Source organism: Zophobas morio, unplaced genomic scaffold (genome assembly GCF_036711695.1).
Source record: "Zophobas morio isolate AGI-343-1 ecotype UQ-CSIRO unplaced genomic scaffold, CSIRO_AGI_Zmor_V1 ptg000021l, whole genome shotgun sequence".
Taxonomy (NCBI): Eukaryota; Metazoa; Arthropoda; class Insecta; order Coleoptera; family Tenebrionidae; genus Zophobas; species Zophobas morio.
In genome coordinates this window covers 21,800,983-21,814,270 of record NW_026972126.1, presented here as the reverse complement: position 1 = coordinate 21,814,270, position 13,288 = coordinate 21,800,983, and the positions used below count along the sequence as shown (strand labels likewise).

General features: G+C 35.6%; 1 protein-coding gene across 2 annotated transcripts in view; it reads left to right on the top strand.

Moving 5' to 3' along the window:
* Pino (Pinocchio) overlaps positions 1–12,865 on the top strand; it is a 42,729-nt gene extending 29,864 nt beyond the window's left edge. For both annotated transcript variants that reach the window (XM_064061746.1, XM_064061747.1), the window contains exons 3-5: positions 10,734–10,791; positions 11,963–12,215; positions 12,266–12,865. In XM_064061746.1, coding sequence (XP_063917816.1) covers positions 10,734–10,791; positions 11,963–12,215; positions 12,266–12,391 — 437 coding nt within the window. In that variant the 3' untranslated portion in view covers positions 12,392–12,865. The remainder of the gene's footprint in view (positions 1–10,733; positions 10,792–11,962; positions 12,216–12,265) is intronic.
* Positions 12,866–13,288: the final 423 nt, after the last annotated feature.

The following is a 13,288-nucleotide window of genomic DNA, read 5'->3' as shown; positions in this document are numbered from 1 at the left end:
TAGAATCTCTGCAACTGCTGGAACTCCTAGATTGTAGAAACTTTTAGGATCTTTGGGATTTTTAGAATTTTTACACAATTTTTAGAGTGTCTACAACTTTTGAGTATCTCCGAAATATCCAGAACCTCTAGAATCTTTACAATCTCTAAAATCTGTAGAATGTCTAGAATCTCTAAAATCTAACGAATTGTTAGGGTCTCTGGGATATCCCTAAAATCTAAAACTTTTGGAATCTTTGGCATTTTTAAAATTTAGAGTCCATAATATTTAGTATCTCCAGAACCTCCACAATCTCTAAAAACTCTAAAATCTATAGAATCTTTAGAATTTTTAGAAGCCGTAGAATGTCTAGAATCTGTAGAATTTCTCCAATCTTCAGAATGTCTAGAATGGCTGGAATGACTAGACTCTAAAACTTGTACAATTACTGGAATCTCTGGAAACTCTGAATCTCTAGCTAGATCCTATGGAATTTCTAGAATCTTTAGAACGTCTGGAATCTTTAGAATCTCTAAAATCTTGAGATTCCAACGAAATTTTTGTGTCTCTAGGATACATAGAATCCCTAGAATTTAAAATTTTTGGAATCTTTGGATTTTTAAAAATTTTTACAATTTTTAGATTGTCCACAATTTTTAGTATTTCCAGAATCTCCAGAACCTCTAGAATCTCTAAAAACTCTAAATTCTATAGAATTTTTAGAACCTGTTGAATCTCTAAAATCTGCAGAATTTCTAGAATCTTTGGAATCTCTATAATGGCTGGAATCGCTGGATTCTAAAACTCGTACAATTTCTAGAGTTTCTAGATTCTATATAATTTTTTGAAGTCACTAGAATTTCTGCAATCTCTGTATCTCTGGATCCTGTGGAATCTCTAGAATCTTTAGAGAGCCTGGAAACTTCAAAATCTCTAAATTCTTTAGAATTTAACGAATGTTTAGGGTCCCTAGGATATGTAGAATCCCTAGAATCTTTAAAATCTCTATAGTTGCTGGAACCGCTAGATTCTAAAACTTCGAAAATTTTAGAATTTTTACAACATTTAGAGTGTCCACAATCTTTAGTGTCGCCAGAATTTCCAGAAACTCTAGAATCTCTAGAACGGCTTGAATCGTTAGAATCTTAAAGTTGTGCAATCCTAGAATCCAGAATCTCTCTAGACTTTGTACAATTCTTGAATCACTAGAACCTTTGGAATCTCTGGAAACTGAAACTCTAGACCCTATCGAATCTCTAGAATCTTTATAACTTGTAGAGTTTTTAGTATCTATAGAATTGCTGGAACTGGTAAAGTCAAAAAATTTTGAAATTCTTGAAATTTTTACAATCTACAGAATTTTTGGTATGTTTATATCCTGGATTCTGGATTTTAATTATATGGGGACTGACCGAAGCCAGCCGGCACTTAGGCCTTCCCCTGGTCCATATCAAGGTGTCTTCCCACTTTTCTACTAGCATGCCTCCAGAACCACTGGAATAACTGGAATCACTAAACTCTAAAAATTGTACATTGTCTGGAATATCCAAAATCTTCATAATCTCTACTATTGCCAGAACCGGTAGACTCCAAAAATTTGGAATCCTTAGAATTTTTGGAATCTGCAGGATTTTTAACATGTCTAGAATCTCTAGAATTTGTAGAATCTCTGGAATCTTTGGAATCTTTAGAATTGCTAAAACTTGTACGATCTCTAGAATCTCTAGATCCTATGGAATCTCTACAATCTTTAGAACGTCTGAGATCTTTAGAATCTCAAAATCTTTAGAATTTCTAGAAATTTTAGTATCTCTAGAATCTTTAGAATAATTAGAATTACATTCTCTAATATCTTTAGAGTCCCTCCTATTGCTGGAACTGGTAGACTCCCAAAGAATTTGGAATCTTTAGAATTTTTACAATTTTTAGAATCTCCAGAACTTTGGTCTTATTGGAGGCATTCATTTTCGGCAAAAGTGTGGCTTCAATTTTCTCGACGACCATGTCCAGTCTGTAGAGCAATCGCACTGACATCTAGTGACCAAATCAAAATCGCTTCCATTAATCTTAAAACGAAGCAGAAGGAAACGCGGAAACAAATTTTCTTATTTGAGTTAGTTGGCGTCGAACTCACGGACCCTCACCAGACAGACAGACAGACAAACGGAAAGAAATGACAATAAAAATGCGGGCTTTGTGACTACAACTACTACGATTATACTTTTTATCACTAATACCGATATGAAAAGATAAGGTGCGGACAAAGCTCGGGACAAAAAAAAATGCCCATAATCACTGAAAATGGACCGACGAAAATCTGTAGGTCTTTGATTTTAACTCGATCCCTTTTCCCGCCAGCTCCCACACCCCTCCCATCCCAATCGAACTTCGCCCTCTGCAGGCGTCACTGGGGCGTCCCACCGAGCCGACGCACTACTCCGACCATATTGTGACGTCAGGATTGACGAAACATTTTTATAATGATTTGGCCGAGGTCGCGAAATTTCAGTTGCTTGTAGACTTGGACGAGTACACAAGTGCTACCTCGAGCTCTCTATTTTGATCGTTACGAATTTTTCCTGGACGGTCGTTAGTCCCGTGGTGTCTGTAGAGGATTATCGCCCGTATTTGACATCAACGGTGTTCAGCAATAACGTAAGTTGAGTGATTTTTGTTGTGGAATTATGGACTCTACGTAGTAGACTAAATTGCTACTACGAGACCAGAGGGACAGATTTTTTAAAATCGTTAAAATTTCTAGTTGAAATCGGACGAAATATTATGTACCGTTAGAACTAACAATCATTTTACACCGTTATGTAAAGTACAGTTTTAACTTAGACGAGATTTAAAACATCAGTATAATTAAAACTGGTAAAATCGGAAGCACAGCTGATTTGTTGGGGAGTATTTTAGTCATAGAGTGCACTCACTCGGAATCTTTGTTTGTAGTGTCACCCCCAAGTGGTTGGATTAGTAACTAGAACAGGCGCCAAATTTGAACGCGAATTGTGCAAAAATTGTAAAAATTCTGACTAAAAACCCCAACAGTCAGAAGTAGTCGACGTAATTGAAAGCGTAGTTCTCGATATTCGATGGACGTACTTTCCCAGATTTGTGGGACGTGTATAATTGGTGTTTTTTCACGTTTTTTGAATAAATTGGTCGTTATTGATGTTATTATGTTAGTTTAATGGTTTCTCAGTACCGTAATGAGTGATAAAGTAAAGTTAGATCATCTGAAGCGTGAATTATCATCATCAGTCATAGAACATCAGAGAAACCTGAATCATACTCTCATTTAAATATAGCCAACTGTGTACTTTCGGTTTACTATAGAAAATAGGCTATCGATTGCGCCTAAAAATACGCTTTATTATTAGACCCACATTATCCTCGACTGTGTTTAACATTAACAACGCTGCATTTGCATACTAACTATTGTAAATAAAAAAATACCGCTAGTAATAAAGCGAAGCGTCAGCGTTCCACCAAGGGTACGACAAGTACTTTGACACCATCGAAATCGTCCACGTGAAGGACGGGCCAAAAATACACCGACGATTATTAATAGCCGATAAGAATAATAATTATCGATTGACTTTCGTCGATATTGCCCCCATAAAAACGGCGTAGTGGCCACTAACCGCTAAATTAACAAACGTGGATTTCGTGTGCATTATGTATCGTCCTACTTTCGCCTTTCGTGTCGGCGAAAGAAGAAAGTTGTTGCCTTTTGAATGGCTTGCATTTTTCGGTGGGGCTCGACGAGGTGGATCTAAATTTATTTGAGTACGTGCGTCTGCGGAAACTGATTTATTAGAATGTGGGGTTTGACGTATTTCGATATTGACAATTAAATTTTCGTTAGGTAATCCGATTGGAAAGGAATTCGACCTTACTTTCATCGGGGTTTGATTTTTTGCCGTCTTGACGCAACGAAGTCGATGGTTATTTGTGCATTGGCAATTGTTTGCAGTTGTGCAAACGCAGTACACAGAGTGGTAAAGTGGGGTTATGGTGGTTTCGATTTTGGAAAATTTCGGTGGCTGAAATTGCGAAACGAGGTTCTAACAGGTCGAAAAGTTGTTTGTGTTTATGTAAAGCGTTTTAGGAAAAGTCGTAAAATTGAAAAAAATTCATTACATATTCACCGGACACTTCAGTAAATAAATTTTATTTGCAGTGTTTCAGAGTATTTACGTAATGTAGAGTATGTTTATATATTTTTTTTATTTTCTTTCCTTTTGCCTGAGGTGATGTCGTGCCTTGATGATTGAAGTAAAATCATTCAAATTTGGTGTATTTTTCCTTAATAAAAAATAATTAATATCATTTTTCGTTCCATTTTTATCAATCATGTTCTGACGTTTCAAGCTCATAACCTTAAGGTCGACTTATAAACTTGTGGCTGACGTTGCTGTTCGTCGTTGACGTTAGGTTTTCAACCAATCAAATTGCTTATAGGTGGGGCTTAATTTTTGGCTTGTTTTTTTCTTAATATACGTAGTATTCTTTGAACAACACGATACTCAAAAACATGTTTAAAACGGTAAATTTGTATAGGGAAATATCGATTTTGCAATTATGCCCCGCCCCTCGGTCTGACAACGAATGAAAAATTCATCACGATTGAGATCAAGACGGATGGGTGGAGCTTCTCTTTTGGTTTTCTTTTTTAATTAATACATTTAGTTTTCTTTGAATAACACGATTACTTAAGAACATATTTCACATGGTAATTTGTCGTAGAAAAATAATGATTTTGCAGTTAAGCTCCGCCTTCTTGGCTGACGACGAATAGACAAAAATCACCAGAATTGAGATAGGGCGGGTGGGCGGGGTTTATATTTTGCCTTTTTTTTTTCGTAACATACATAGCCATCTTTTCGCAACAAGCAACTTAAAACATGGTTAAAATGGTACATTTTCGCAAGGAAATACGGATTTTGCAATTATAGGGCGAAGCCTAATTGCAAAATCGATATTTCCTTATACAAATTTACTATTTTAAACATGTTTTAATATTTTTTTATTATTTATTTTTTCTTAATATGCGTAGTATTCTTTGACTAACACGATGCTCAAAAACTTCTATAGAATCTTTATAATTTTTAGAACCTGTAGAATCTCTAAAATCAAAACTTTTGGGATTTTTTAATTTTTTACAATTTTTAGAGTGTCTACAATTTTTAGTATGTCCAGAACCTCTAGAATCTCTAGATTCTATGGAATTTCTAGGATCTTTAGAACGTCTGAAATCTTTGGAATCTCGTGCAATTTCTAGAATTTCTAGATTCCGTAAAATTTTTTGAATTACTAGAATCTCTATCCCTAGATCCTATGGAATCTCTAGAATCTTTGAAATCTCTACAATTGCTGAAACCGCTAGAATCTGAAACTTTTGGAATCTTTGGAATCTTTACAATTTTCAGAGTGTCCACAGTCTTTCTTCAGAATCTCCAGAACTTCTAGAATCACTAAAATCTGTAGAAATTGTAGATTCTGTATAATTTTTTGAATTATTGGAATCTTTGGCATCTCTGGAATCTCTGTATCTAAGATCATATGGAATCTCTAGAGCCTTTAGAATCTGGAAACTTTAGAATAATCTCCAGAATCTATCGAATTTTTATGGTTTCTATGGTCATTAGAATCTCTGGAATTTTTAAGATCCCTACAATTCCTGGAGCCCCTAGAATCAAAACTTTTGGGATTTTTTAAATTTTTACAATTTTTAGAGTGTCTACAATTTTTAGTATCTCCAGAATCTCCAGAATCTCTAGAATGGCTGTAATCTCTGGAAACTCTGAATCTCTAGACTCTATGGAATTTCTAGGATCTTTAGAACGTCTGGAATCTTTGGAATCTCTAAAATTTTCAGATTTCAACGAAATTTTTTGTCTCTAGGATACATAGAATCCCTAGAATCTTAAAATTTTTGGAATCTTTGGATTTTTAAAAATTTTTACAATTTTTAGATTGTCCAAAATTTTTAGTATCTCCAGAACCTCTAGAATCTCTAAAAACTCTAAAATCTATAGAATTTTTAGAACCTGTAGAATTTCTAGAATCTTTGGAATCTCTATAATGGCTGGCATCGCTGGCTTCTAAAACTCGTGCAATTTCTAGAATTTCTAGATTCCGTAAATTTTTTTGAATTACTAGAATCTTTGTAATCTCTGTATCTCTAGATCCTATGGAATCTCTAGGATTTTTAGAATCCCTAGAATCTTTAAAATCTCTACAATTGCTGAAACCGCTAGAATCTAAAACTTTTGGAATCTTTGGACTTTTTACAATTTTCAGAGTGTCCACAGTCTTTCTTCAGAATTTGCAGAACTTCTAGGATCTGTAAAATCTGTAGAAATTGTAGATTCTGTATAATTTTTTGAATTATTGGAATCTTTGGCACCTCTGGAATCTCTGTATCTTTAGATCCTATGGAATCTCTAGAACCTTTAGAATCTTTAGAATAATCTCCAGAATCTATCGGATTTTTATGGTCTCTATGGTCTTTGGAATCTCTAGAATCTTTAAAATCCATACAATTCCTGGAGTCCCTAGAATCAAAACTTTTGGAATTTTTTAAATTTTTACAATTTTTAGTATCTCCAGAACCTCTAGAATTTCTAGAATGGCTGGAATCTCTGAATCTCTAGATCCTATGGAATTTCTAGGATCTGTAAAACGTCTGGAATCTTTGGAATCTCTAAAATTTTCAGAATTAAACGAATTTTTTTGTTTCTAGGATACATAGAATCCCTAGAATTTAAAATTTTTGGAATCTTTAGATTGTCCAAAATTTTTAGTATCTCCAGGATCTCCAGAACCTCTAGAATCTCTAAAAACTCTAAAATCTATAGAATCTTTGGAATTTTTAGAACCTGTAGAATCTCGAAAATCTGTAGAATTTCTAGAATCTTTGGAATCTCTGTATCTCTAGATCTTGTATCTTTACAGAATCTGGAATCTTCTGAATCTATCAAATTTTTAGGGTCTCTAGGATATTTAGAATCCCTAGAATGTTTAAAATCTCTACAATTGCTGAAACCTCTAGAATCTAAAACTTTTGGAATCTTTGGAATTTTACAATTTTTAGTGTCCACAGTCTTTCTTCAAAATCGCCAGAACCTCTAGAATCTCTAAAATCTGTAGAATTTCTAGAATGGCTTGAATCGCTGGACTCTAACATTTGTACAATTTTTGGAATTTCTAGATTCTGTAAATTTTTTTGAGTTACTAGAATCTTTGAAATCTCTAGAATCCTTTAGAGTGTCCACAATCTTTAGTGTCTCCCGAATCTCCAGAAACTCTAGAATCTCTAGAATGGCTTGAATCGTTAGAATCTTAAAATTATACAATCCTAGAACCTTTGGAATCTCTGGATACTGAAACTATAAATCCTATAGAATCTTTAAAATCTTCAGAATCTATCGAATTTTTAGGCTTTCTAGAATACTTAGAATCCCTAGAATCTAAAACTTTTGGAATCTTTAGAATATTTTGAACCTGTAGAATCTCTAGAATCTTTAGTAAACCTGGAATCTTGGAATCTGTAAAATCTTCAGAATCTAGAGTTTTTAGGACTTTTAGGACTTCTAGGATATTTAGAATCCCTAAAATCTTTAGAATCTCTGCAAATGCTGGAACCACTACAATCTAAAACTTTTGGAATCTTCGGGATTTTTAGAATTTTTATAACGAATTTTTAGGGTCTCTAGGATACTTAGAATCTCTAGAATCTTTAAAATCTACAATTCCTGGAACCGCTAGAATCTAAAATTTTTGGAATCTTTACGATTTTTACAATTTTTGCAGTGTTCATAATCTTTAGTATCTCCAGAATCTCTAGAACCTCTAGAATATCTAAAATCGGTAGAATTTCTAGAATGGCTGGAATCGCTAGACTTTGAAAGTTGTACTTTTTCTGGAATTTCTAGATACTGTATAATTAATTTTTTGAATTACTAGAATCTTTAGAGAGTCTGGAAACTTAAGAATAATTTTCAGAATCTTTCGAATTTTTAGGGTCTCTAGAATCTTCAAAATCTCTACAATTCCTGGAACCGCTAGAATCTAAAATTTTTGGAATCTTTGGAATTTTTACAATTTTTGGAGTGTCCACAATCTTTAGTATCTCCACAAGCTCTAGAACCTCTAGAATATCTAAAATCCGTAGAATTTCTAGATTGGCTGGAATCGCTAGACTTTGAAAGTTGTACTTTTTCTGGAATTTCTAGATTCTGTATAATTAATTTTTTGAATTACTAGAATCTTTATCATCTCTAGAATCTCTGTATATCTAGATCGTATGGAATCTCTTGAATCTCTAGAGGGTCTGGAAACTTAAGAATAATTTTCAGAATCTTTTGAATTTTTAGGGTCTCTGGAATATATTATAGAATCCCTACAATCTTCAAAATCTTTACAATTGCTGGAACCGCCAGAATCTAAAACTTTTGAATCTTTGGAATTTTTTCAATTTTACTGTGTCCACAATCTTTGGTTTTTCTAGAACCTCTAGAATCTCTAAAATCTGTAGAGTTTCTAGAATGGCTGGAATCGCTAGACTCTAAAACTTGTACTTTTTCTGGAATTTCTGGATTCTGTATAATTTTTTGAATTACTAGAATCTTTGGCATTTCTGGAATCTCTGTATCTCTAGATTCTATGGAATCTCTATAATCTTTAGAGTCTGAAAACTTTGGAATCTCAAAAATCTTCAGAATGTAACGAATTTTTAGGGTCTCTAGGATACCTAGACTCTAAACTGGAAACTCTGAATCTCTAGATTTTTTGGAATCTCGAGAATCTTTAATAAGTCTGGATTTTCTAGAATCTATAGAATTTGTAGGATCTCTAGGATATTTAGAATCCCCAAAATCTTTAGAATCTCTGCAACTGCTGGAATCACTAGAATCCAAAAACTTTTGGAATCTTTGGGATTTTTAGAATTGTTACATTGTGTCTACAAGTTTTAGTATCTCCAGAATATCCAGAACCTTTAGAATCTCTAAAATCTGTAAAATGTCTAGAATTTTTAGAATCTCTAGAATTACTGGAATCGCTGAACTTACAACCCCTAGAACTTTTGGAATCTTTGGAAGTGTCCACAATCTTTAGTATCTCAAGATTCTCCAGATCCTCGACAAGCTCTAAAAACTCTAAAATCTATAGAATCTTTAGAACCAATACAATTTTTAGAATTCATTAATTTAATTTTTTCTTAATATACGTAGTATTCTTTGAACAACGTGATACTCAAAAACATGGTAATTTCTTGTAGAAAAATAATAAGGATTTTGCAATTAAATTCCGCTCCTTTGGCTCTCCACGATAAAAAAAATCATCACAATTGACCTTGAATTGAGATAGGGCGGGTGGGCGGGGCTTAATATACGTAGTCGTCTTTTCAGAACAAGAAACTGAAAACATGGTAAATTCGTGTAGACAAACATGGATTTTGCAAGTAAGCCCCGCCCCTTGATCTGACAGCGAATACTATGTGTAGTACGAAAAAAGGCAAAATATAAACCCTGCCAACACGATACTCAATAACACGTTTTTAATTTCTCGTAGAAAAATAAGGATTTTGCAGATAAGCTCCGCCTTCTTGGCTCACGACGAATAAGAAAAAATCATCACAATTGAGATAGGGTGGGTGGGTGGGGCTACATTTTGCCTTGTTTGTTTTACGATGTGTAGACTTACTTCGACAACAAGAAACTTAAAACATGTCTAAAATGGTAAAATTAACAAAGAAATAAAAATATTTCTAGGTGCATAAGATTGCTAGAAGTGTAGGGCAAAAATTGGAATTGTAGTCACAGTACAAAGTTAAAGTGCGATCAAAAGTCCCTCTAGTTACTTGTTGATTGTCTGTAGTCACCGGAACGTATGTCTACATTTACGTCAACACGACGTCAAAAAGAGAGGTTATAATGAAACACGAGCAATTGAACTTCGAACGTCCAGTCCCATTTTCCTCAACATTTCCCGCCTTACCTACGGAAACGTGGATTTCCTGTTTCCGTCTCAGTTGGGAATTTTGTTAGACCCAAAACCCCGGAAACTAACAATCTCATTCTGCTTTTTAATCACTCATTCAATGCTTCTTATTTTTCCTTAGTTGTTTTTGTTGTGTCACCTTCATTTTTTATCAGGTTATCTGTTGTGCTTCCCGATGTACGGAAACCTTTACTCCATTCCGCGAAATCTCTATCGCTTTGTGCCCCAAGGGCAAGGGTTAAATCCCTCTTATCACGATTGCAATAAACACGAACGCATTAGTAAACGTCGGCGTCGCGACGGCACCAGCGTCGGGTCGATAAACTTGCACGTTGGGCTATTTTGTGCTGGGTAAATGACCTAAATAGCAAAGAATCCAAAGAGCGGTTCAATTGCGCCATCTGCCACGGCCAGTGAACATAGAAACGTACGTCTCACTTTTCCGTAGTTTTCGTAATTACGACGCCACTAATAATCAAACAATAACAGTGGCGTAAATTTGGCAACTCGGGATCATTGATCGCAGTTTTTCGTCCGGCCATAAGTCGAATTGCGACATTTACCAGTGAAGATATTTCAACGTTTTCCAGTCACTCTAACTACGCGTCTCAAATTGTCCGAAACTTTGATCCGTCACGAGAATATCGCGTGAATCGTTGCTGAATCATTTAGTCGGTGATTGAGTTGAATTAGTTCGTCGGTTAGTGTAGATTGTATGTTTATTTTTTCTTTTTTGGTTGCAGTTCATGGGAACATGTCTCTTGCCAGTGTCCATCCCGCCGAGCTCCACTCCAGTCATAGGTAATTAACGCTCATTGCTTCATTTTATTTTATAAACACATATTTGTGCGACTTGCGTCAAAGCCATTTCACCAGGACGGACAATTACTTGCGTCATTTCGCATGCTAAATGTAATCTAGAATGCTGTGTAAAGATATATGGCGCCAATCTGGATAAGCCAGTGATAAGAGGTTACAACTTGACGAGAAAACAGGAAAATTCAAACGAAAACTAGTATAGTTGATTGTCGTAGGATTCACACAGGAAGAGGGAATTAGAGCAGGTCATGGAAATTGTCCTTAAATTGGCACCACTGACGAAATGACCTTTCTAGAAATTTCGTACATTGTTGTCTACACAGAGGTCTAAAGACTTGTTTCCGCGGTTTGTTTTACATACCGTATAATTTGCATGAAATTAGCTTAAATTTAAACAAACAGAAGTTTAGTTCATCACCTTCAAAAGTTTAATGACGTCATAGCAAAAAAATAAATAAGTAAAACTAAAACTTTTATTGGTGTGTATATAGGTCGCTGGATGATAAAGTAAATTCTACACTACCGGGCTATAAATATTTATTCGATAAATATTGCCACAGCTGTCGCAAATATTATCCAGATTGTCAAAACGGTCGCAAAAATTATAAATTTCATTTCAAAATTTTCTTTAACCAATTAGTGTGTTAAGTGGGCCTTGATTTTGCCGCTCTGTGAAGATGAGAGGCACATTTGTACACTTCTAGTTGTCCGTAACACAATAAAACTAATACTTCGACTTAAAGCAATAAAGTAATTTCCTAGATTTTATCGACCTACTATTAAATTTGCCCAAAATTTCAAAATCAGCCCAAGATTGATAAAACTGTGTAAAGGTTGTGTCAAAAATTTTGTCACAAGGCCACTACTAATTCAGACTTTATAAGACTGTACGTCAAATTATGACACCGGATGTACCGCCCGTTTCCATGACGACGTGAATGACAGGCGCCTTGTCAAAATCTCAAGTACTTATTAAATTTTTAAATGCTCGTTAAACACGAGATTGTTATCTCGGAATATAAATTTCACGTTTGAATTCGCCATCGTTTAACGTTTTTCACGGTTATTTTGACGCCAGAGTTGCCCGAATAGAAAATGTGAGGTTAGGATACCCATTCTGGTCCCGGTTTGTATAACGCATTTGAAATTGCAGCTCGCTGACGACCCTCAGCCACAGTCTCGACGACATCACCGAGGCCGCCTGGAGCCCCCAGGTCCACTCCGACCACGTCTTGACCATCGAAGAACTGCGCCTTCAAATGACCAGCTGCTTCACTTGCGGCGTGTCCTGGAGCGACAGCCACGTGTCGCTCGACTGCTCCGAGTGCGGGGGCTACGCCCTCGAGCGACCGTGCCCCGAGTGCGAGGGGGCTTGCGGCGCCAAGTGGAAGCGGGACCTGTCGATGGTGCGTATCCCGGTGTGCGTAGTTCGCCCCCACTGATTGTTTTTTTGCAGTCTCACGCCAGCAGTAAAGCTCGCTGGGAGGGGAAGTGCGCCAAGAAGCCCCAGCAGCCCCCCAAGAGCAGCCTCAGCTCGCAGGAGCTCAGTCTAAAGCTGGAGAAACTTAGTGCCAATTCATGACGCCATTTCACCATCTAACTTTCGTTTCAGATTTATAGAAAATGTACCTAAACAGGGTTTACTGATTATTTATATTTTTCGTTAATTAAATTAAATTATGTATGCATTTTGTATCGATGCTGTGACTCAGTGAAACCTGGTTCGGTTGGGTTTTCTTGTGTTTTGACTGAATCGTAATTAGCCTAACGCATCACCTGGTTACGACGCCGATGGGCGATTTGGTTTGTAATTTAGGTGTCTTCGCTTTCTTTGGGTTTTATATTAAAACCAAAGTTTTTGACGTTTGTTATAAGAATCGATATTTTATGGAAATTTCAGTGGATCCGCGATCTAGTAGGCAAATTGTACTTTGGAGAATATAGACCGTTGATATTATTATGATAGTATTTATCAAATTTCATATTTTTTTTAATGGACTGATTATAAAGCAACTGTAAGTATGCTCTAATTTAATAAAATTTATTAATGCATAAACTTTTGTTTTATTGGAATGCAACCAACATTACATTTTTTGTATAATTTTACTTCTGAGCGTAAGCTACGGAGGCTAGTAATCGAATTTCGACGGTTCATGACCTCTAGAGCACGAAAAAAGTGGTCTCCCATTTCCGTCTGTCGTCTCTATCCACTTTACAACGACAGTGTAACCAGAGAACATAGAGAAGCGTCATAGTTTAAATTAAATGACGGTTGAGGTGGTTGAGATCTCCTCGACTTACGTTGGCAACAATGTTTGTTTCTAACTAGGAAAAAAATTAACTACAATAGAAAAAAATGTCATAATATTTTGAGAACTTGTTTGATCTACAGACCAGAGCGCACTCAGGCCAATGTCGACTCTAAGCGCTCGGAAACGATTTGATTTATAAGCCATGATCCGTGATCTGATACACATTC